We start from the raw sequence: 23,058 nt of genomic DNA, 5'->3' as shown, positions 1-23,058 counted from the left end.
AGGTGGGAGGGTGTTTTCATTTATTTTACCAGAAATTGACTGAACACATTCTCATTTACAGCAACAACCTGGGGAATAGTTACAGGGGGATTAATGAGCCAATTGGAAGCTGGGTGTGTTTAGGTGGCCATGATGATATGAGGGCCAGATTGGGAATTTAACCACGTGGTCTGTTTGCATTTCAAATTAGGGAGGTATTAAACATAGAAGTGTTAATTTTCCTACAAAAAAGCAGGGAACCATTCACAGATCTGATACCTGTATTTTGGTTACAGGGTCTGTGACTAGGTCTTCATGTGGCTTTTAATATACCATGTTTTTTGTACCCACTACCCTATTTAGATATATGAAAAAGCTGGTATAATTTTTTTTTTTAAAGCTGGCATGGTAAATTAGTGGTATTTTGGGTCTGTATGAAGGTATGCCAATGGTGTCAATTAATGAGTAATGACTAGTAGTGAGTACAATATGTGTATCCAGACCACACTGTCAAATAGATCCTTAGTTCCTCTTAAGAACAGTGACTAAAGTCTAAAAGTGTCTACACTTACCAATATGATAGAGGACATAGTGGTGTGCATGCACCACACACTGACACCAGCAGGTTGCAAAAAATACATGTAGCCTAATTCTGATTTTGGCTCAGAAAAGTGCTAGGCCTAATATTAAGTTCTCTATTGTTCTTTACTTTCCTCTCTTCCTCTTAGGATCTTATCTTTTCCTTTCATCTCCCAAATTACTTTTGTTCTCTAGTAGTCAAGTCACCACCAAGTTATTCCTCGTGAGTGTCAGTGTGTGTGTGTTCCTAATCGTTGCTTATGTTCTATATATGTTTTTCAAATCAAATTTAGGCTCAATGCCGTGTTAAAGCCTGCAGGATTGCTCTATGGACATTGCATTCTAGGCCTTATCTCAACCTTTGTTCTGCAGGTGTACTGCACTCATAGACAGATTCTCAGATCACAGAGGCTCTGGTGTGCTGTCGTTCTAAATTATATGTGGTCATGTCCATGTAAAATGACCCATGAGCACCAACGTAAAGTTCATAGGATCATGTCAAACTGGGTGTCTGTATTTTTATTTTTTTCCCATCCTAAAAATGTTAACTAAAGCAAAGGCTTTGGTTTCTGGGCAGGTGGAAAAGGCGTCTCAGAAAACAATCTACAAGAAAAAGTATTAAAAGGTATTAGATATACATCAAAACAAAATGTTGAAGACCCCAGCCAACTAATATCAACACTTTTTTTAAACTACATGACCAAAAGTATGTGTACACCTGAATGTCTATAATGCTGTAGCATTAAGATTTCTCTTCACTGGAACTAAGGGGCCTAGCCCGAACCATTATTCCTCCTCCACCAAACCTTACAGTTGGCATTATGCATTCAGACAGGTAGTGTTCTCGAGGCAGCTCTAGCAGGGCAGATATTTGACGAACTGACTTGTTGGAAAGGTGCCATCCTATCACGATGCCACGTTGAAAGTCACTGCGCTCTTCAGTACGGGCCATTCTGATGCCAATGTTTGTCTATGGAGATTGCATAGCTGTGTGCTCGATTTTATACTTTTTCTGCCATCTGTAAGACTAAGAAACATTTCCTTGTGCCTTGAACACACATCTTGAACAAAAATATAAATGCAACATGTAAAGTGTTGGTCCCATGTTTCATGAGCTGAAATTTGATAGAAGTATTTCTCCTTTGCCAAGATAATCCATCCACCTGCCTGACAGGTGTGGCATATCAAGATGCTGAATAAACAGCATGGTCATTACACAGGTGCACCTTGTGTTGGGGCAATACATGGCCACTCAAATGTGCAGTTGTCACAACACAATGCCACAGACAATGTTCCCTCTAACTTTTTTGTCAGGTCTGTTGAGCGCAAACTTGAACGTTGTGAGAATTCTGTGCAACTTCCACCGCGCGTTTACTGTGAACACTGAGGCTGTACCTGCTTTATGTTAGTTTTAACAGTGGTCACGTAGGCTACTGTTGTTATTTGATCATAATGTATGCCTACCAGAGTGGCCTACCTTTAAAAAAAACAATGGAGAAAATGCATTCCATAACATATTAACATGTTAATAGCTGTTTTATCGTTTAGCCTACAGTAGCAGCCAATGTGTGGTGTTCAGTGTAGGTCGACATTCCTTCAGACTTTTGGAGAAAAAAAACATGCAGGGCTTGATATTAACCTGTTTATCCACTTGTCCTAAAGACAAGGAAATGACTGAAAATGTTGTGATGTTTGATGCAAGAAACCACTTTACAAAATAAAATGCATCATTATTCCCATACCATTATTACAGAGAATCAGACAAGCTATGCTACCCTCTCCCTATTGGCTATGTACAGTGAGGGAAAAAAGTATTTGATCACCTGCTGATTTTGTATGTTTGCCTCCTGACAAAGAAATGATCAGTCTATAATTTTAATGGTAGGTTTATTTGAACAGTGAGAGACAGAATAACAACAACAAAAATCCAGAAAAACGCATGTCAAAAATGTTATAAATTGATTTGCATTTTAATGAGGGAAATAAGTATTTGACCCCTCTGCAAAACATGACTTAGTACTTGGTGGCAAAACCTGTGTTGGCAATCACAGAGGTCAGACGTTTCTTGTAATTGGCCACCAGGTTTGCAACACATCTCAGGAGGGATTTTGTCCCACTCCTCTTTGCAGATCTTCTCCAAGTCATTCTGGTTTCGAGGCTGTCATTTGGCAACTCGAACGATGATCCCGCTGGATGTGGAGGTCCTGGGTTTGCACAACCAAAGAATTTCTGCACAAATTGTCAGAAGCCACCTCAGGGAAGCTTATCTGCATGCTCGTTATCCTCACCAGGGACTTGACCTGAATGCAGTTCGGCATCGTCACAGAGATACGAGATCCTGATGCCCATTGTCGTGCCATTCATCTGCTGCCATCAACTCATGTTTCAGCATGACAATGCACGGCCCTATGACGCAAGGATCTGTACACTTCCTGGAAGCTGAAAATGTCCCCCACAGTTCTTCCATGGCCTGCATACTCACCAGACGTCACCGATTGAGCATGTTTGGGATGCTTTGGATCGACGTGTACGACAGTGTTTTCCATTTCCTGCAACTTTACACAGCCATTGAAGAGTTGGACAACGTTCCACAGATCACAATCAACAGCATGATCAACTCTATGCGAAGGAGATTTTTTAATTTTATTTTTAATTTTACCTTTATTTTAACCTTTATTTTACTAGGCAAGTCAGTTAAGAACAAATTCTTATTTTCAATGACGGCCTAGGAACAGTGGGTTAACTGCCTGTTCAGGGGCTGAACGACAGATTTGTACCTTGTCAGCTCGGGGATTCGAACTTGCAACCTTTCGGTTACTAGTCCAACGCTCTAACCACTAGGCTACCCTGCCGATGTGTTGTGCTGCGTGAGGATATTGGTGGTCACACCAGATACTGACTGATCCAAGCTCCTACCTTTTTATTAAAGGTGTCTGCACCCAGCAGATGTGTATCTGTATTCCCAGTCATGTGAAATCCATAGATTAGGGCCTAATGAATTCATTTCAATTGACTCATATCTTTACATGAACTGTAACTCAGTAAAACCGTAGGAATTGTTCCATGTTCATTTTTTATTTTTGTTCAGTATATTTTCTAAATTCTCTCCCTCATGAGGAGTGAGGATAATGAACATTCACAGAAGTAACAGGTCGAGTTAGACCTGTCATTTTTTTTTTTATGAAGCGATTTGAAACTCAAATTTCCCAAAAATCGATAATGGAATTTCTGCAATTGAATTTGCTACAATGGGAAATCATAATAGTCACAAACCACTGGTTTGTTAAACTATGAAATTAAATGTTTTTTGTTTGGCATACATTTAATGCCCATGTCAAACACATATCTATCTACTATATTCTCTTCCCCAGTTGCGATGAGCTTATTTTGAATCTGTCTCATAACAGGGCTCATTCTATGTTTTTATCTCATTTGTCTCTAGGTGAAAGGTAGGCTAGTCCCTACTCAATTGAACTTGGTTAGATCTGGTCCAGATTTAAAATTTGTGTTTGTACTTTAAAAAGCAAATGAGCTGTTTGCAAGGGCAATTGTGGTTGTGCAGTGCAATTCTTCCAGCCAGTGGTTTTTCCTCCAGTCCCTGCTGTGTTGCTGGACCCATCTACAGGGAATGTTTAGCATTCCAGCTTTGCAAAAGCGTTTCCTGTCAACAACCACTGCCTCAATTTATCAGCCCCCTGCTAGCAGTAGGATACTCTTTCCCTTTACTCTCTTTTCTTTCTCTTCTCCATGTTTTATCTATTATGCAAGTTGTGAAATCTACAATTTTTGTTTACATCCTTCAAAATGTATGTTAGGGTATTTCTTTGTCTGTATGTTTCCATAAATGAAAAATGCTAAGTGGATTTCCGGTGGGAGGTCTGAGACTATAGTAACGATGCTGAGGTCTGTGCTACACTTTGATGTATGCAGTCGCAGGGTCTAATGTTACAGGAAACATAGTTCCTTCCTTTGTAATGACACCAAATTGTGCTCTCTCCCCAGGCACCTACTCCTTACACCAGTGTGATATGACATCACTGAGTGGTTACCACAGAAACCAGGGCTCCACTGCAGACGGTTGACAGCCAGTCAAGTGAGTGATGATGGGATTGCCCATAACAACTAGGACGTGTGTGTGCGACCAATAACATTTGCGACCGATGACATTTTATTTGAACTGCAGTCAATCCCTTACAGAGAAGCCTAACTCAAGAGAAGAACATGTGGAAAACATGATCAGATCTGCAGGAGCCTCTTAAAGGGCAGGAGTCCACCAAACATTGTTGCTTTGATGTTTTTGCTCTCAAATCAAATGTTATTGGTCACATACACATATTTAGCAGATGTTATTGCGGGTGTTGCGAGAAATGCTCTCCCTCTTGATGATGGGAACATGTGAAATGACTGTTTACTGTACGTTAATTAACAGTCAATTACTGTTAGACCAACAATCATTTGTTTGACAATCACCGGCTGATAATGTAGTGACCGCCTCAGTACTAGTAGAGCACTTTAGAAGGGGAGGAGACAAATATCTAATTACTTGTGTAGCTTTTCAATGGAATTCCCCTTTTACTGCCATAGGCGAGACCTGCCTTGCATTACTACACTGACTGAATGGAAAAGACAATGACACTCATAGGAGAGTGAGCCTTCCTGCCTCACTGTTACTGCTGTCTGGTGCAGCTCTGTAATCTTCAGATTACTGTAGATCTTCAAAAGGAGCGTCAGACGGTCATTGTGCTGGCAGGATTTCTGCTGTCTCACCTGTAGCTACATCGATATTTTGAGTTCTTGGGATTATAAGGTTCTATCTGCAAAAAGATGATTCTGAGATAATTGCCTTTAAAGTTCCAAACCCTAATTGGTTTGGTGTCAGCTATTTTTATTTTGAATTTAGAGTACTATATAGTTCACTGTTTCTATGTCAATAATTACATTTGGACAAAAATACAGATAGAACCTTATAGTCCCAAGCTCACGATGTTGTCTCAGACTTTGTGTACTGGTTATCTCTGAGTCAGACCCAGTCGCGGCAGATGGAGAAACAGTAGATGGAAACGATGCTGCCAGGGAACTGAACCTTTCACCGTACCCAGGGAACTGAACGCTTCCCCGTACACGGGGAACTGAACCCTCCAGAGGTGATGGATCTCTCCCTCTCCCCCTGGCTGAGGCCTGCCATACTAATGAATGGCCTGTGTTTAACAGCCCATCTGCTTCTAGAGCAGCCAGCCACATCTCTGGGTGCATGACGCCTCCCAAGGCAAAGTCCAGAGTAGTGCCAGATAACCAAGACAGCCTTTACTTCCTCTGTCCCATGTTCCTGATGTGAATGCACCAGTCGTAATACAGTCAGTGCATTGCATCAGAGAAAGGAGTGGCAGTATGACTCGCTGAATAGATTATTTATTGGACTTTGTTTATAGTTTTACTGCTAGACCAACAGTTAATGGCCAAAGGTGCTGATAGAGATTTGTACATTCCTCTCCCTAGGTGTTTTTCCACAGGGATGGCTGCACAAGTGGAGGTGCAGACTGGGGAGGTGGAAAGGATTGGTGTAGGGGGACGACTGCACCTCAGCCCTCTGTCTGACTCCAGCAACAAGAGCCTCACGGAGGGTCCCTCCAACACCCAGGCCTCCCTCATCATCACTCCAGAGCCTAGTAAGCCTGTCCCTACACCCAAACCACGGCTCACTCCCAAACCTTTCACTGTGGAGAAAAACCCCACCATCCGGCCCATACTTGCACCTAAGCCTAATACCAACCCCCGACCAGTGCCCACTCGCCCTACTTCTTACAAACCTGACTCACCCATCACCCCAAAACTTCAGCAGCCGAATGTCACCAGCAAACACAGGCCAGGGCCGACCAACCCCAGCTGTCCTGCTCCTAACTCCTACAAACCCTCTCATAAGTTGAGCATGGGACAAACCACGAAGCCTGTAGCCCAGCCCTTCAAACCCGCCCCTCTTCTAACCCCTGGGGACCCCAGCAAACCAACTCCCTCCCAACCGGTGCGACGTCAGAAGCCAGCTGCGGCAGGCTTGTTCCACTCACGGGGCCCTAAGAAACCGCCTTCAGCAGAATGGTCCGGATCCACCAAACCGGAGAAGGAAATGAACAAAACAGCATCCAGTATCAGAGCTGGGGCAGCCTCTATGACCAGAGCCAAGTCTATGGGCTTCCTCAGTCAGATAGGGCAAGATGAGGAGGAAAGGAAGGGGGATGAAGGGCCCAAGGTCACAGTTCAACTCCGATCCCAGTCTAGAGCCTCCAGGCCCAGACCTGTGTCAGCCATCTTCCTGCCCTCTCCCACTCAGGCTGAGTCGCCCACCCCAGCTGCTCGCTGGGCAGTGAGACGTCCCCTCTCAGCCGACCTCACCTCCAAGTTTGAGTCCATTGGCCTGTCGCTGCACCACGGCCGACCTGCCAAGACCGACAGCAAGGAAAACACTCCAGTGGAACCGCTACGGAGGACAGAGAAGAAGAAGGGAGCAGAGGGGACCAATGTTACACCATCGGCCCCAGACAGCAAGCCCTCAGCCCTCGTAGGAGGGAGAAAGAAGAAAACAGAGGAAGAAGAGGAGGAGGAGGATGATGAGGGAAAGGGTGGAGGCAGCATTAAGAGACGGATCAGTCTCTTGCTTGATTCCTCCTCTTCTTCCTCTCCTGTGGTTCCTCTCCGTGTTGCTGCCCAAAGACCAGGGTCTAACTCTCCAGTACAGCCCATCCAAGAGGCAGATGTAACATTGGATTTTGTTAACCAGCGAACCAGGAAGCTTACTGAAGATACTGTTTCACCACCAGCCCAGACCCCTGCTGTTAAACCACAGTTCAAGTCCCACCCTCTGCCCCCTGACCTGACCAAAAGGTAGGAGCTCCTCACCACACTATCAGTCCTTTTATGTTTCTCCCATTGGCATGTCTTATGTGATATGTGTGTTTCTCTTCATCAGGCTTGGCTCTGAGAGGTCCACAGACCTCGGCATTCCCTCCCCCAATGAGGCAACAGACCGCCATGAGAGTGACACTGATCCTCAAAGGAGGGTAAGAGAGGCTCTGGGATTTGCTTAGGTTAATCTGGTGTAGGTGGTTTGGTGTAGGATTGCAGTGAGAATTGTTCAAACTCCTCTGCCTACCAGGCAAACCCAGTTGAAACACTACTGTCTATGATAGGCAAGCAACGAGGTAACAGTTCAAGCTAGAATCCTTACTTGGTGAAACTGCCATGTTTGTTTGCGATATTACAACAACAATGAAGTTACTGCAAACAACCAACACTGTTTTATAAGATAGAACAGCAGAATATGTACTGCAATTTTTTTTGACCACGCTGCCAGATGCTCCTCACCTCAAAACACCACGCTGCCAGATACTCCTCACCTCAAAACACCACGCTGCCAGACACTCCTCACTTCAAAACACCACACTGCCAGACACTCCTCACCTGCCAGACACTCCTCACCTCAAAACACCACGCTGCCAGACACTCCTCACCTCAAAACACCACGCTGCCTGACACTCCTCACCTCAAAACACCACGCTGCCTGACACTGCTCACCTCAAAACACCACGCTGCCAGACACTCCTTACCTGCCAGACACTCCTCACCTCAAAACACCACACTGCCAGACACTCCTCACCTGCCAGACACTCCTCACCTCAAAACACCACGCTGCCAGACACTCCTCACTTCAAAACAAAAACAAAGGCGCTGCGACGAACAGTGGTGCTGTTTCTCCAAATGCGAATTAGATTTTTAATCCCAGGTCTTCATTAACCAGGTTTCCATCCAACCTTTTTATGTGAGTGAAGTACAGATAAAATGTCTGATAAATGTCACAACACGCCCGATGGAAACAGCTAAGTTGTCTGTAAACTTGACCAATGTCGACAAAACAAAATACAAGGTGGGATCTTTTTGTCGGTATAATTAATTATACAAGAAATGGCGGTGTAAATGTTTTTATCTGCAAATATTGATATAATAACCATTATATCGAAGTAAACTTGAAGTCACGTGATGGCATGTTGTGTGGTCTTCCTACTACGAGTTGGGAAAGCATGCAGTTTATTAAGCTACAGATGAAATACGTTATGATGAACTTCACAGGGTGGTGAAAGTGTAAAGTGATTTAGCTTGATGCTGCTTTCAAATAAATATCATGATGTGTGGCAGGTAGCATAGCGGTTAAAGAGTTGGACCAGTAATGGTTGCTAGTTCGAATTTCCGACAAGGTGAAAAATCTGATCTGCCCTTGAGCAAGGCACTTAACCCTAATTGCTCCAGCATCGCCGTTAATAATGACTGATCCCTGGCCGCGACCCCACTCTGAGGGTGTCTCAGGGGGAGTGGGATATGCAAAACAACATGTTTCCATTTCACACACATACTTGTACAGGTTGCACACTTGTACATATGTGAAACAGGACAAATACAGTGCCTTGCAAAAGTCTTCACCCCCTTGGCGTTTTTCCTATTTTGTTGCATAACAACCTCCAATTTAAATGGATTTTTATATGGATTTCATGTAATGGACATACACTTAATATTCAAAATTGGTGAAGTGAAATTTAAAAAATTACTTGTTTCAAAAAAGTTAACTGAAAAGTGGTGTGTGCGTATGTATTCATCCCCTTTGCTATGAAGCCCTTAAATAAGATCTGGTGCAACCAATTACCTTCAGAAGTCACTTAATTAGTTAGATTGCACACAGGTGGACTTTATTTAAGTGTCACATGATCTGTCACAAGATATATACCTGTTCTGAAAGGCCCCAGAGTCTGCAACACCACTAAGCAAGGGGTACCACCAAGCAAGCGGAACCATGAAGATCACGGAGCTCTCCAAACAGGTCAGGGACAAAGTTGTGGAAAAGTACAGATCAGGGTTGGGTTATAAAAAAATATCAGAAACTTTGAACACCCCATGGAGCACCATTAAATCCATTATTAAAAAATGGAAAGAATATGGCACCACAACAAACCTGCCAAGAGAGGGCTGCCCACGGACCAGGCAAGGAGGGCATTAATCAGAAAGGCAACAAAGAGACCAAAGATAACCCTGAAAGAGCTGCAAAGCTCCACAGTGGAGATTGGAGTATCTGTCCATAGGACTACTTTAAGCCGTACACTCCACAGGGCTGGGCTTTATGGAAGAGGGGCCAGAAAAAAGCCATTGCTTATTTTTTTCTTTAAGCAAACACATTTGGTGGTCACCAAATCCCCACAGTGAAGCATGGTGGTGGCAGCATCATGCTGTGGGAATGTTTTTCATCAGCAGGGACTGGGAAACTGGTCAGAATTGAAGGAATGATGGATGGTGCTAAATACAGGGAAATTCTTGAGGGAAACCTGTTTCCGTCTTCCAGAGATTTGAGACTGGGACGGAGGTTCACCTTCCAGCAGGACAATGACCCTAAGCATACTGCTAAAGCAACAATCGAGTGGTTTAAGGGGAAACATTTAAATGTCTTGGAATGGCCTAGTCAAAGCCCAGACCTCAATCCAATTGAGAATCTGTGGTATGACTTAAAGATTTTTGTACACCAGCAGGAACCCATCCAACTTGAAGGAGCTGAAGCAGTTTTGCCTTGAAGAATGGGCAAAAATCTCAGTGGCTAGAAGTGCCAAGCTTATAGAGAGAGATCCTGAGAGACCTGCAGCAGTAATTGCTGCAAAAGGTGGCTCTACAAAGTATTGACTTCGGGGGGGGATTTCAGTTTTTTGTAATTTTTTTCTTGTTTCACAATAAAAATATATATTTTGCATCTTCAAAGTGGTAGGTATGATGTGTGGTCAGGACGCACGTCACAATACCAGAGTGGGCATATTTAACGCAATCCTTTTTTGTCGTGAGAAAACCATCAGTGGAGTTAAATGTGATGGAAACCCTTTTCACTTGTATTTTTTTAATGGAAATTTAACCGCAGAAGTTATTTTTATGTGTACTATGTCATCACGCACAGCCTTTTATCCACAACAAGTCAAATTGATGGAAAAGCATCTCTCGTGGGAAATGCAAATTGTTTTTATGCAGATTCTTGAATATATGCATGAAAATCTGTCACCAATTGGAAGGAAACTTAGCTAGTGACACAAAATAAAGTGGTATCGTTTGCTATAAAACAGAATGAGAACCATTCCAGCAATTTACTAATTCCCATCTGAGTTTACTGGCAAATTACCAAAGATGTTGATAGATAAATTGAATCAGCCTGTTAAATGATGAGGTAGGTCACAACACTGGGGGATTGGTAAGTGCTTGTACTTTTTGTTTCCTGTCTTGTTTTACGGTCACTGTTTGTTTGTTTGAGCAACATTTGAAGATGGTGTTAACTTATTTAAAGCTTTGTGAATACAGTACAGTGGGGCAAAAAAGTATTTAGTCAGCCACCAATTGTGCATGTTCTCTCACTTACAAAGATGAGAGAGGCCTGTAATTTTCATCATGGGTACACTTCAACTATGACATACAAAATGAGGGGAAAAAATCCAGAAAATCACATTGTAGGATTGTTAATGAATTTATTTGCAAATTGTGGTGGAAAATAAGTATTTGGTCACCTACAAACAAGCAAGATTTCTGGCTCTCACAGACCTGTAACTTCTTCTTTAAGATTCTCCTCTGTCCTCCACTCGTTGCCTGTATTAATGGCACCTGTTTGAACTTGTTATCAGTATAAAAGACACCTGTCCACAACCTCAAACAGTCACACTCCAAACTCCACTATGGCCAAGACCAAAGAGCTGTCAAAGGACACCAGAAACACAATTGTATACCTGCACCAGGCTGGGAAGACTGAATCTGCAATAGGTAAACAGCTTGGTTTGAAGAAATCAACTGTGGGAGCAATTATTAGGAAATGGAAGATATACAAGACCACTGATAATCTCCCTCGATCTGGGGCTCCACGCAAGATCTCAACCTGTGGGGTCAAAATTATCACAAGAACGGTAAGCAAAAATCCCAGAAGCACATGGGGGGACCTAGTGAATGACCTGCAGAGAGCTGGGACCAAAGTAACAAAGTCTACCATCAGTAAAACACTACGCCGCCAGGGACTCAAATCCTGCAGTGCCAGATGTGTCCCCCTGCTTAAGCCAGTACATGTCCAGGCCCGTCTGAAGTTTGCTAGAGAGCATTTGGATGATCCAGAAGAAGATTGGGAGAATGTCATATGGTCAGATGAAACCAAAATATAACTTTTTGGTAAAAACTCAACTCGTCGTGTTTGGAGGACAAAGAATGCTGAGTTGCATCCAAAGAACACCATACCTACTGTGAAGCATGGGGGTAGAAACATCATGCTTTGGGGCTGTTGTTCTGCAAAGGGACCAGGACGACTGATCCGTGTAAAGGAAAGAATGAATGGGGCCATGTATCGTGAGATTTTGAGTGAAAACCTCCTTCCATCAGCAAGGGCATTGAAGATGAAACGTGGCTGGGTCTTTCAGCAAGACAATGATCCCAAACACACCGCCCGGGCAACGAAGGAGTGTCTTCGTAAGAAGCATTTCAAGGTCCTCGAGTGGCCTAGCCAGTCTCCAGATCTCAACCCCATAGAAAATCTTTGGAGGGAGTTGAAAGTCCATGTTGCCCAGCAACAGCCCCAAAACATCACTGCTCTAGAGGAGATCTGCATGGAGGAATGGGCCAAAATACCAGCAACAGTGTGTGAAAACCTTGTGAAGACTTACAGAAAACATTTGACCTCTGTCATTGCCAACAAAGGATATATAACGAAGTATTGAGATAAACTTTTGTTATTGACCAAATGCTTATTTTCCACCATCATTTGCAAATAAATTCTTTAAAAATCCTACAATGTGATTTTCTGAATATTTTTGTCTCATTTTGTCTGTCATAGTTGAAGTGTACCTACGATGAAAATTACAGGCCTCTCTCATCTTTTTAAGTGGGAGAACTTGCACAATTGGTGGCTAACTAAATACTTTTTGGCCCCACTCTATATTCCTTTATTTCATTGTTTTTTTTACTAGTTTCGATTTTTGAAAATGTTATGTATTTATATAGTTTCTGTGTTTGCCACTGTAAGCCCCCAAAAATAACTTGATCTTCGTGCAACGTTTCCACTATAAGGACTATGTTCAAGGAAAATTCTGATTTTGCAATTCGTCTCTCAAACAACCTGGACACAACATTTTCTCCTAATCAGTCTTTGCTCTAGTTATGGGAAAGCATGTCCCATAGGAAAATGGGGCATGGAAGCGAAAAGGAACACCACTGCCACAGAGGTACAAAGAACTGTGAAACCTAACCTGGGGCATTCGTCATCTCTGCTGGTTCTGTGTGTTGGTTATGAAACATGCGGGGAGTGAAGCACTGGGGTAAAGGTCAACATGGAGAGGCTTTGATTACCACATCAGCATCACACCTACTTTTATGGACCCAACCAATAGGAGTGGGATCCCCTTTCTTCCCAGACACAATGCCTCGCTCAGTCACTTCACTTTGTATCACGCTCTCTTTCTCTGTCCTTATGTAATATTTAAAACAAATCGGACTATTTGTCAAACGGACACGTTCACTCCCAGATCTTGTATTATCCACCAGCTAAGTGTATCTGTTGAAATTAATTTCTTGAAAGACAATGGCAGATGATATTGACTTTCAGCTATAAGAAAATTGTCCCCTTACCAATTTCTTATCCATAGTTAAGTTTATTGACATGAGCACTCATAAGTAAATTAATAACCAGTGAATAAATATTGAAGAAAGCTTGATTTGAGATGACATGCAACTTGTCAAGGCAGTGCTCATAAGGATTATTGCAGAAGTGCCCACAGACTGTCTGACTTAATGTAACCAAACTCACTAAATTACTTATTTTTAGGTGGAGGACTCCGTTTACACCTTCAGTGACCAAAAAAAGGTGGATGACGACATCCGAGGCATACAAGAGCAGCCCCCCCAGACCACCTCTGACCATTCAGCAGTACTGACTGAGGCAGGGCGATGGATGGAGAGCTGCCCCAGCAGTGGGGCACAGACGGTGCGAGCAGCCCTGTTTGAGAATGTGGTGGAGAAACACAGCGTGCTGGTGATGGAGGAGGATAGGGCACAGAGTGCCACAAAGGGCTGTCCCAAGAGAAGTGTGTCCCTCAAACTTGGGGATGGGGAGAACGACGGCAGCCTGGTCACCGCCACCTACCGCAAGCCTGTGTCTCCCTCCAGTCCACTTCTTGTAGAGCACTTGTTTGACACTGTGCAAGCGGTGGGAGAGAGGAGAGCCGTTAGTGAGAGTGTCCCTTTGGCTCAGCTCGAGGACAAAGCCATGACCCTCCGTTCCAGGCGTTCTGAGGGGAATCGGTCAGCCAGGGCTGAGCCAGTGGAGGAGAGGCATGCTCAAGTCCAAGGAGTCCTCAGTTTGGCTCAAAGGAGAGCACCAGCCTCCCAACAGGAACAGGGACCACACTACCTGAGGGTTGGAGTTCTGCAGAAGTGGAATACCACTGAGATGGATAGGGAGGCAGAGGTAGAGAAAGGAAGGGAAAAGGAGAGGGAGAGAAAGGAGGATGAGAAAGAGAGGCAGAGCGAAGCGGAGAGGAGGATGCAAATGGATGTAGACAGGGAGAAGCCGAGAGAACAGGAGAGGGAGAGAGAGGAAGTGGCAGCACCGAAGCGGTTGAAAATGCTGGAGGCAGATGAGCAGCCACCCAAGCCCAGGGCCACCTACTTTGCTCTGACTGGTCAGATCCAGGAAGCTGTATCCGTTGGGGACGAGGAAACCGAGAGAGGGAACGTGGAAGTTCCCTTTGACAATTTCTCTATGAAGTCTGGACAATGGGGCTCTCAAGGGAAGGTCTTACAAGTACGAAGGAACCCCTCTCTAGATGAAGCTTTTGGAAAAAGCTCCCAAGGTCAACAACAAGAAGAACTGATGGAGCGGAATCAAACACAGGAAAGGGAGAGAGGAACGGCATGGGACAGACAGACATGGAGGGAGCAGCTGGGAATAGAAAAACAAAAACAAGTCGACCTTGAGAAAGTAAAAGAGTTGGAGAGGGAGAAAGAATGGCAGAGGGAGAGCAAGGAGTTTGAGAGGGAGAAACGGACACAGCTGGACATGGAGAGACAGAAACCGTTAGAATATGCAAGAAAGAGAGAGAAGGAAAAGCTACAAGAATTAGAAAGAGAAAGACACAATGAGTTGGAGAATGAGAGTCTGAGTGAGAGACAAAGAGAGCTGGAAAGACAGCGATGGCACGAGCTACAGAGGGAGAGCCAGATCGAGTTGGAGAGACAGAAAGAGTTTGAAAAGGAGAGGCAGAGACAGTTAGACTTAGAGAGACAGAAAGAGTTTGAAAAGGAGAGGCAGAGACAGTTAGAATTAGAGAGACAGAAGAAGTTGGAGAGAATTAAGGAGATGGAGAGAAGGCAAATGTTTGAGTTTGAAAAACAGAAGCAGATTGAGAGAGAGAGGCAACAGCTTCTGGAGCTTGAAACGCAGAGACTAAGAGAGAAAATGGAGAGAGAGGAGCAGGAGAAGATGAGACAGCAAGCCATACAACAGGAGGAAGACAGACAGAGAGAGTTGGAAAGGGAAAGAGTGCAAGAGTTAGAGAGAGAGAGGCAACGCGATCTGGAAAGACAAAAACAGAGAGAGTTGGAGAGAGAGAGGCAACGCGATCTGGAAAGACAAAAACAGAGAGAGTTGGAGAGAGAGAGGCAACGCGATCTGGAAAGACAAAAACAGAGAGAGTTGGAGAGAGAGAGGCAACGCGATCTGGAAAGACAAAAACAGAGAGAGTTGGAGAGAGAGAGGCAACGCGATCTGGAAAGACAAAAACAGAGTGAGTTGGAGAGAGAGAGGCAACGCGATCTGGAAAGACAAAAACAGAGTGAGTTGGAGAGGCAGAGACAGAAACAGTTGGACTTTGAGAGACAGGAATTGGAAAACCAGAGGGATAGAAAAAGGGAGTTAGAGACAGAGAGACAGAGGGTAGAAGAACTGGAGAGAATAAAGGAGATGGAGAGAAGACAACTGTTTGAGTTTGAAAAACAGAAGCAGAATGAGAGAGAGAGACAACTGCTTCATGAGCTTGGAAAGCAGAGACTAAGGGAAAAGATGGAGAGAGAGGAGCAGGAGAAGATGAGACAGGTAGCCATACAAGAGGAGGCAGAGAGACAGAGAATCATGGAGAGGCAGAGGAGAGAGAACCAAGAGATGGGGGTGCTGGACTCTTTACCTCTCAGACCTAAAATGCTGGATCTAGACTCTGGGTGCTGGTCTTTGGGTGACCTGCACTCCAGAGGCAGTCCCCACTCCCCTAGTGTCCGATGGAAGCAGCCCTCTCCCTGGGCAGATGACCACTACAGACCTGGTATCCTGGACATAGACTCATTCAGGTCCCAGACCGAGACACAACCCTTGCCCACTAGAGAGGTGTTCCCTGTTACTGGCATCCAGGGCTCAGACCCAGGTAATGGGGTGAGATCCCACCCCCACTCTCCAGAAAGGGAAGGTGGCTATAGGAGGGCTCCCGAGGGCGCAGTGGGGCGACCCAGTACTGTGTGGGCCCCCTCTCAGCAGGACCTGTGGGAGCAGAGGCTAAGCATCGACGAGGAATCAGTGGATAGGCCCATGGCTGGACCAGAGCCACCCAGGAAGCCTGCCAATAAACCCAGCCTGGAGCAGCTCCTCCACGGGCTGGAGGACAGGGCCACGGCCCCCATCCTGGTCCCAGAGAGACGCTGGTCTGGTATGCCCAGTGAACCATCCTTCCCCAGGAGAGAGCCCCACAGCCCTGGGTCCCCCATGGAGCAGACCTGGTTCCCCCAGGACTCAGAGCCCCAGGGGCACAGGGTAGAGGCCAGAGGACAGAGAAGATCTCAGGGCTCCCAGGTAAGAAACAGTATCATAAGGAGAGACATAGGCTATGTGAATCAGTGGCATCTCAAATCAAATCAAATTTATTTATATAGCCCTTCGTACATCAGCTGATATCTCAAAGTGCTGTACAGAAACCCAGCCTAAAACCCCAAACAGCAAGCAATGCAGGTGTAGAAGCACGGTGGCTAGGAAAAACTCCCTAGAAAGGCCAAAACATAGGAAGAAACCTAGAAAGGAACCAGGCTATGTGGGGTGGCCAGTCCTCTTCTGGCTGTGCCGGGTGGAGATTATAACAGAACATGGCCAAGATGTTCAAATGTTCATAAATGACCAGCATGGTCGTATAATAATAAGGCAGAACAGTTGAAACTGGAGCAGCAGCACGGTCAGATGGACTGGGGACAGCAAGGAGTCATCATGTCAGGTAGTCCTGGGGCATGGTCCTAGGGCTCAGGTCCTCCGAGAGAGAGAAAAAAAGAGAGAATTAGAGAGAGCATATGTGGGGTGGCCAGTCCTCTTCTGGCTGTGCCAGGTGGAGATTATAACAGAACATGGCCAAGATGTTCAAATGTTCATAAATTATCAGCATGTTTGAATAATAAGAAGGCAGAACAGTTGAAACTGGAGCAGCAGCACGGCCAGGTGGACTGGGGTCAGCAAGGAGTCATCATGTCAGGTAATCCTGGGGCATGGTCCTAGGGCTCAGGTCCTCCGAGAGAGAGAAGGAGAGAATTAGAGAACGCACACTTAGATTCACACAGGACACCGAATAGGACAGGAGAAGTACTCCAGATATAACAAACTGACCCTAGCCCCCGACACATAAACTACTGCAGCATAAATACTGGAGGCTGAGACAGGAGGGGTCAGGAGACACTGTGGACCCATCCGAGGACACCCCGGACAGGGCCAAACAGGAAGGATATAACCCCACCCACTTTGCCAAAGCACAGCCCCCACACACCACTAGAGGGATATCTTCAACCACCAACTTACCATCCTGAGACAAGGCTGAGTATAGCCCAAAGATCTCCGCCATGGCACAACCCAAGGGGGGCGCCAACCCAGACAGGATGACCACATCAGTGAATCAACCCACTCAGGTGACGCACCCCTTCCAGGGACGGCAAGAGAAAGCCCCAGTAAGCCAGTGACTCAGCACCTGTAATAGGGTTAGAGGCAGAGAATCCCAGTGGAAAGAGGGGAACCGGCCAGGCAGAGACAGCAAGGGCGGTTCGTTGCTCCAGAGCCTTTCCGTTCACCTTCCCACTCCTGGGCCAGACTACACTCAATCATATGACCCACTGAAGAGATGGGTCTTCAGTAAAGACTTAAAGGTTGAGACCGAGTTTGCGTCTCTGACATGGGTAGGCAGACCGTTCCATAAAAATGGAGCTCTATAGGAGAAAGCCCTGCCTCCAGCTGTTTGCTTAGAAATTCTAGGGACAATTAGGAGGCCTGCGTCTTGTGACCGTAGCGTACGTGTAGGTATGTACGGCAGGACCAAATCAGAGAGATAGGTAGGAGCAAGCCCATGTAATGCTTTGTAGGTTAGCAGTAAAACCTATAGGATCTATAGGATTCAATGAATTCAACCAGTACATGTGCTTTTGTGTAATGTTCTGATTATGGGGGGTGGTTTAGTGTTGACACACAGTTGGGCAGTACACTACCAGGATACACTTCCACACTCCTGCCCCGGGGGGCAGCACCGACCGGGGCAGGTGCTGTGCCAAGCCTTATTAAGCCCACAGGAGGAGGAAATGGAAAGATGATTAGGGTGCAAGCTTGCAGAACCAGAAGGATGCAGGGTTATTTTTCTTAGTGTGCTTTGGTTTTGTCCTTTTGTTGTTGTTTATTTTTGTATATGTATTTCTGTCACCATTTTGAACGAACAATAATCTGCTCGGGCTAGCTGAGGAGGCGTTAAGACTGAACCTAAGGCAAGGTTGCTGTCTCCTGGATACACGTGCATACAACACGGTCCTCATACGCTGATTTCTTTCAATCAGGTTACAGACCAGTTAACCAGGCGTAAGACCACTAGACTTTCCAGCATATCAATATTAGCAGGCTAGTAAACTGTTCTGTAACAGCAACCATTCGATTTCATTCTACGCTCCCCATGTCTTAGGAGCTGAACCGGATGAGGTCTCGCAGCGTGTCCCGTAGATCAGCCCCGCCTGACAGTGCTGTGGAGGGGAGCCTGTCCAGGATGAGGAGCAGGAGTACACATAGAGAGAGAGGTGGACAGAGCTGGGTGAGTCCTGATGCTCTATTTCTATACACACAGGTGTACACACACACACACTAACCTCATTTCTGACTCAAAGTTGGGCAAGTTTCAGAAATGAGCTTCTGCTGCAGTGAAATTACACTGCTTCATCATGGTAACAATTGGAGCCCCTCAGTTCTATGTTTTATCATTGTTTATACTTTTGAGCTGAATCTCACAGAAAACCCTGGTGATTTGGAAAAAATGTTGGGTTGGTTGTGGGTTGTGTGTACACCTGTGTGTTACAGTAGGGTGTACAGGTTGTGTGTACACCTGTGTGTACAGGTTGTGTGTTACAGTAGGGTGTACAGGTTGTGTGTTACAGTAGGGTGTACAGGTTGTGTGTTACAGTAGGGTGGAGTAGGAATGCAGTTAGTCACTGGGGGTAAAGAGTAAAGTGACAGTCATGGTCTCGCCCATCTCTCCACCCCTTTTTACAGCACAAAGCAGAGAAATGAAATCATGTTTTTAGGCCTGTAATTCAGGATTATGTGCTGCTCATTTTGACAGCCTTCTGTTTGCATAGCTGAAGAAAGGCTCTGCAGTGACATTTCACATTGTGTGATAGACATTCCTTTTATTCAAGCACCTGTCTTAATACTTTAGTGTTTGTGCTCCTCTTTACCACTGGTACACTACAGAGACCCATGCACCATGTAAATAGCCTGTGCTACAAAGCAGATTGCATTCAGAGACAAGGCTGCCCTGTCCTGTCCTCCCACAATGAGCCCTACCTGTCCTGTCCTCCCCCAATGAGCCCTCCCTGTCCTGTCCTCCCCCAATGGGCCCTCCCTGTCCTGTCCTCCCCCAATGGGCCCTCCCTGTCCTGTCCTCCACCAATGGGCCCTCCCTGTCCTGTCCTCCCCCAATGGGCCCTCCCTGTCCTGTCCTCCCCCAATGGGCCCTCCCTGTCCTGTCCTCCCCCAATGAGCCCTCCCTGTCCTGTCCTCCCCCAATGAGCCCCCCCTGTCCTGTCCTCCCCCAATGGGCCCCCCTGTCCTGTCCTCCCCCAATGGGCCCTCCCTGTCCTCTCCTCCCCCAATGAGCCCTCCCTGTCCTGTCCTCCCCCAATGAGCCCTCCCTGTCCTGTCCTCCCCCAATGGGCCCCCAATGGGCCCTCCTGTCCTGTCCTCCCCCAATGGGCCCTCCCTGTCCTCTCCTCCCCCAATGAGCCCTCCCTGTCCTCTCCTCCCCCAATGAGCCCTCCCTGTCCTCTCCTCCCCCCCAATGAGCCCTCCCTGTCCTCTCCTCCCCCAATGAGCCCTCCCTGTCCTCTCCCCCCCAATGAGCCCTCCCTCCCCCAATGAGCCCTCCCTGTCCTCTCCTCCCCCAATGAGCCCTCCCTGTCCTCTCCTCCCCCAATGAGCCCTCCCTGTCCTCTCCTCCCCCAATGAGCCCTCCCTGTCCTCTCCTCCCCCAATGAGCCCTCCCTGTCCTCTCCTCCCCCAATGAGCCCTCCCTGTCCTCTCCTCCCCCAATGAGCCCTCCCTGTCCTCTCCTCCCCCAATGAGCCCTCCCTGTCCTCTCCTCCCCCAATGAGCCCTCCCTGTCCTCTCCTCCCCCCCAATGAGCCCTCCCTGTCCTCTCCTCCCCCAATGAGCCCCCTCCCTCCCCCAATGAGCCTCCCTCCTCCCCCCAATGAGCCCTCCCTGTCCTCTCCTCCCCCAATGAGCCCTCCCTGTCCTCCTCCCCTCCCCCTCTCCTCCCCCAATGAGCCCTCCCTGTCCTCTCCTCCCCTCCCTGTCCTCTCCTCTCCCAATGAGCCCTCCCTGTCCTCTCCTCCCCCCCAATGAGCCCTCCCTGTCCTCTCCTCCCCCAATGAGCCCTCCCTGTCCTCTCCTCCCCCAATGAGCCCCCCTGTCCTCTCCTCCCCCAATGAGCCCTCCCTGTCCTCTCCTCCCCCAATGAGCCCTCCCTGTCCTCTCCTCCCCCAATGAGCCCTCCCTGTCCTCTCCTCCCCCAATGAGCCCTCCCTGTGTTACTTCATGGTGTTTTCTGTGTGTCTGTCACCTCCTGCTGGTCTGAGTGGTGCTGCAATTACCGCAGGGATTCTAGTGTTTAATTGTTTGTAGACCAACTGGAGACACAAGTGTGAAAATACCTGGTCTAGAATGAGTTATTATTGTAACCACTACCAGAACATTAAGCTAGCCAAGACCAACAGACTATACATACACAGACGATACTAAACCAGGTAAATGTCTTACCTGTGAAATGTTTTCACACACAGCTATGTGTAGCCTACTTGGACACCAGGTCTCCACAATTTCCCACTCTCCCACGCCGAATAGCCAGAAGCCACAGGGCTCTTCTCGCAGGCTCTATGTGGGAGCATGGTGAACTGTGGGTCAGAATCATTTACCTGGTTACATGTACATTGAACAACACAGCAGCTTTTCTGCAAAAAATGTACAATGAAGTTGGGTCTTTTACACTGGGGGTCCATTTATTGGCGTGGTTGAGGGGACCTTGTTGAGTGAGTGTGGATTTGGAGTATCAACACGTGTCAATGACTTGATGTTGTGGTGATAGTGTTTCTCTGTATCGGTGTGGAGGTTGGGCCTAGTGTGAGTGCACACTATGGTCACCAGGCTCAGACTACATGAGCTGACTAAGGCATCTACACTGGCTGTGATGGGTAATGATTCATCAGAGCAGGGAAACCAGGGAGAGGACAGACGAGACGGATACAACTGAAGTCATTAGGCCAATGTCCCTTTGTGGACTCTGTTTAGAGGTGACTTGAGGGCCGTCATTTGTTGCTGGACAATTGTTATTAGCAAGACTTTTTTTCTGTAGTAAAATTGTTATCTTCATAGTTGGTGTTGATGAAACTTGAGTCTGTGTGTTTGTGGAGAGAACTGTGATTTCCAGCTATAGGATGGTTCCTGGAGGGAGTCTGTTCTAAAAGCAACAATGCTCAGAATTGTTCTCCAGAAGTCCACCAGGGGGCACTTGTGGGCAGCTCAGAGTAGCAGTCATCAGCCTCTGCCCCAGTTTATTCTCAGGGGGTTTCTGTTTGAGAATAAATCTGTGGTACTCGGTTGTTTTATAGACTAGAGTGTCTTACTTACTCACTAAGGCTTACTTCAGTGAGATGAATGCTAGGAACAGTGGAGTACTGAAAGTGGGAAAGGACAGAGTTCTGTGACCTGACATGCAGTTTGCATGAGTCAGGGAGACATTTGTTAGGCAAACTCTGACACACTGTCGTGATTCCTCCCTTTAGCCATGAGCTCACAGCTGCTGACAGCCACAACCCCGGCTCTTGAAAACCGCTACACCGGTCTCCTCCTTGCTCTTTTGCTCCCTCTCTCTTTCTTTCAGGCACGTATTCTCTCCATCTATTTGAAGGTATAGGCTCAACATAAAGTTCCTATCACTGTCAACCCTTCCTATGTTTGCTTTCTACCCCCTCTGCCCTGTGCTGACTCTGCCTGTGAGAATTCTCTCTTCCTCGCTGCAAGCAGAAACATGCAGGCGAGATGGAGCACCGCAGAACATATCTCCCTCCCCTCCTGCACTGCAAATCAGGGCCCTCCCTCTCTCCGCTTCTCCCTGCCTCCTCTCCCCTCCCTCACTTTGTTCGCTCAATTTCTCCTTGAGCGTGAGTCCTGTAGTGCTGGGGAATGGGAGCAGGAGACTGACGCATTTCTCTATTGGCCTGTACCTGCAGGGGGAGAGGAAAGGAAGGAGAGTGCACTGGTCTTTGTCTCTCATGGATTTGACCTTAGCATCACAATCTCCTCTCCTGTTTGTGCTTCTATATCCACGGTGCTGCTGTTGGTGTGCTGGGTACTCCGAGGGAATATAGGAATCAGTACAGCCTCCTGCCTGACACCAGCTGTTCTGTTCAGCACCGTTCTTCCTGTGCCGTTTTCCACCAGGAAGACGACTGCAGTGTGGGGTCTATGGAGAGGTAGATTTTATCAAATTGTGTTCCTCCGATTGCGGACGTGTCTGAGCGGCAGCGGCAGCTTCAGAGTCCCGCTGTGAGGGGCGTGAGAATCAGAACAGATGAGTTTATGTTGTGACTTTGCATTGCACTTCTGCGTCTGTGGGTTTATTGCTGCTTCTTGGTCTGATCATCACTATGTGGCTCAAGAACCTGTTTGCAGACAGTGCAGCAGTATATCTGCTGTGAACGCATAGTCACACCTGAGCCTCTACCAGCTGGGCTTGTCTGTTAAACAGCCCTAACCCTCTTGGGTTCCCCGCTACGGTCTTGCCCTTCTGTATAGCTGTATGGAAATAGGCATTTTGCAGAACAACAGAAAGCTTAGAGTTCACCTCGCTGCCGATGATGGACTGAAATGGAGTCATGATGCATCTGACTGGCTGTGCTATCCCTTACAAACAGCCC

At 46.7% G+C, this 23,058-nt stretch overlaps 1 protein-coding gene across 6 annotated transcripts in view; it reads left to right on the top strand.

Annotated features, from left to right (window-relative positions):
* si:ch73-138n13.1 (trichohyalin) overlaps positions 1-23,058 on the top strand; it is a 37,299-nt gene that overhangs the window by 1,645 nt on the left and 12,596 nt on the right. For all 6 annotated transcript variants that reach the window (XM_042320498.1, XM_042320499.1, XM_024417375.2 and 3 more), the window contains 5 exons: positions 4,561-4,651; positions 6,055-7,434; positions 7,520-7,610; positions 13,421-16,432; positions 18,555-18,680. In XM_042320498.1, the coding sequence (XP_042176432.1) occupies positions 6,071-7,434; positions 7,520-7,610; positions 13,421-16,432; positions 18,555-18,680 (4,593 nt within the window). In that variant the 5' untranslated portion in view covers positions 4,561-4,651; positions 6,055-6,070. The remainder of the gene's footprint in view (positions 1-4,560; positions 4,652-6,054; positions 7,435-7,519; positions 7,611-13,420; positions 16,433-18,554; positions 18,681-23,058) is intronic.

This window comes from Oncorhynchus tshawytscha, linkage group LG04 (genome assembly GCF_018296145.1).
Source record: "Oncorhynchus tshawytscha isolate Ot180627B linkage group LG04, Otsh_v2.0, whole genome shotgun sequence".
Taxonomy (NCBI): Eukaryota; Metazoa; Chordata; class Actinopteri; order Salmoniformes; family Salmonidae; genus Oncorhynchus; species Oncorhynchus tshawytscha.
This window is presented reverse-complemented; position numbering and strand designations above follow the sequence as displayed.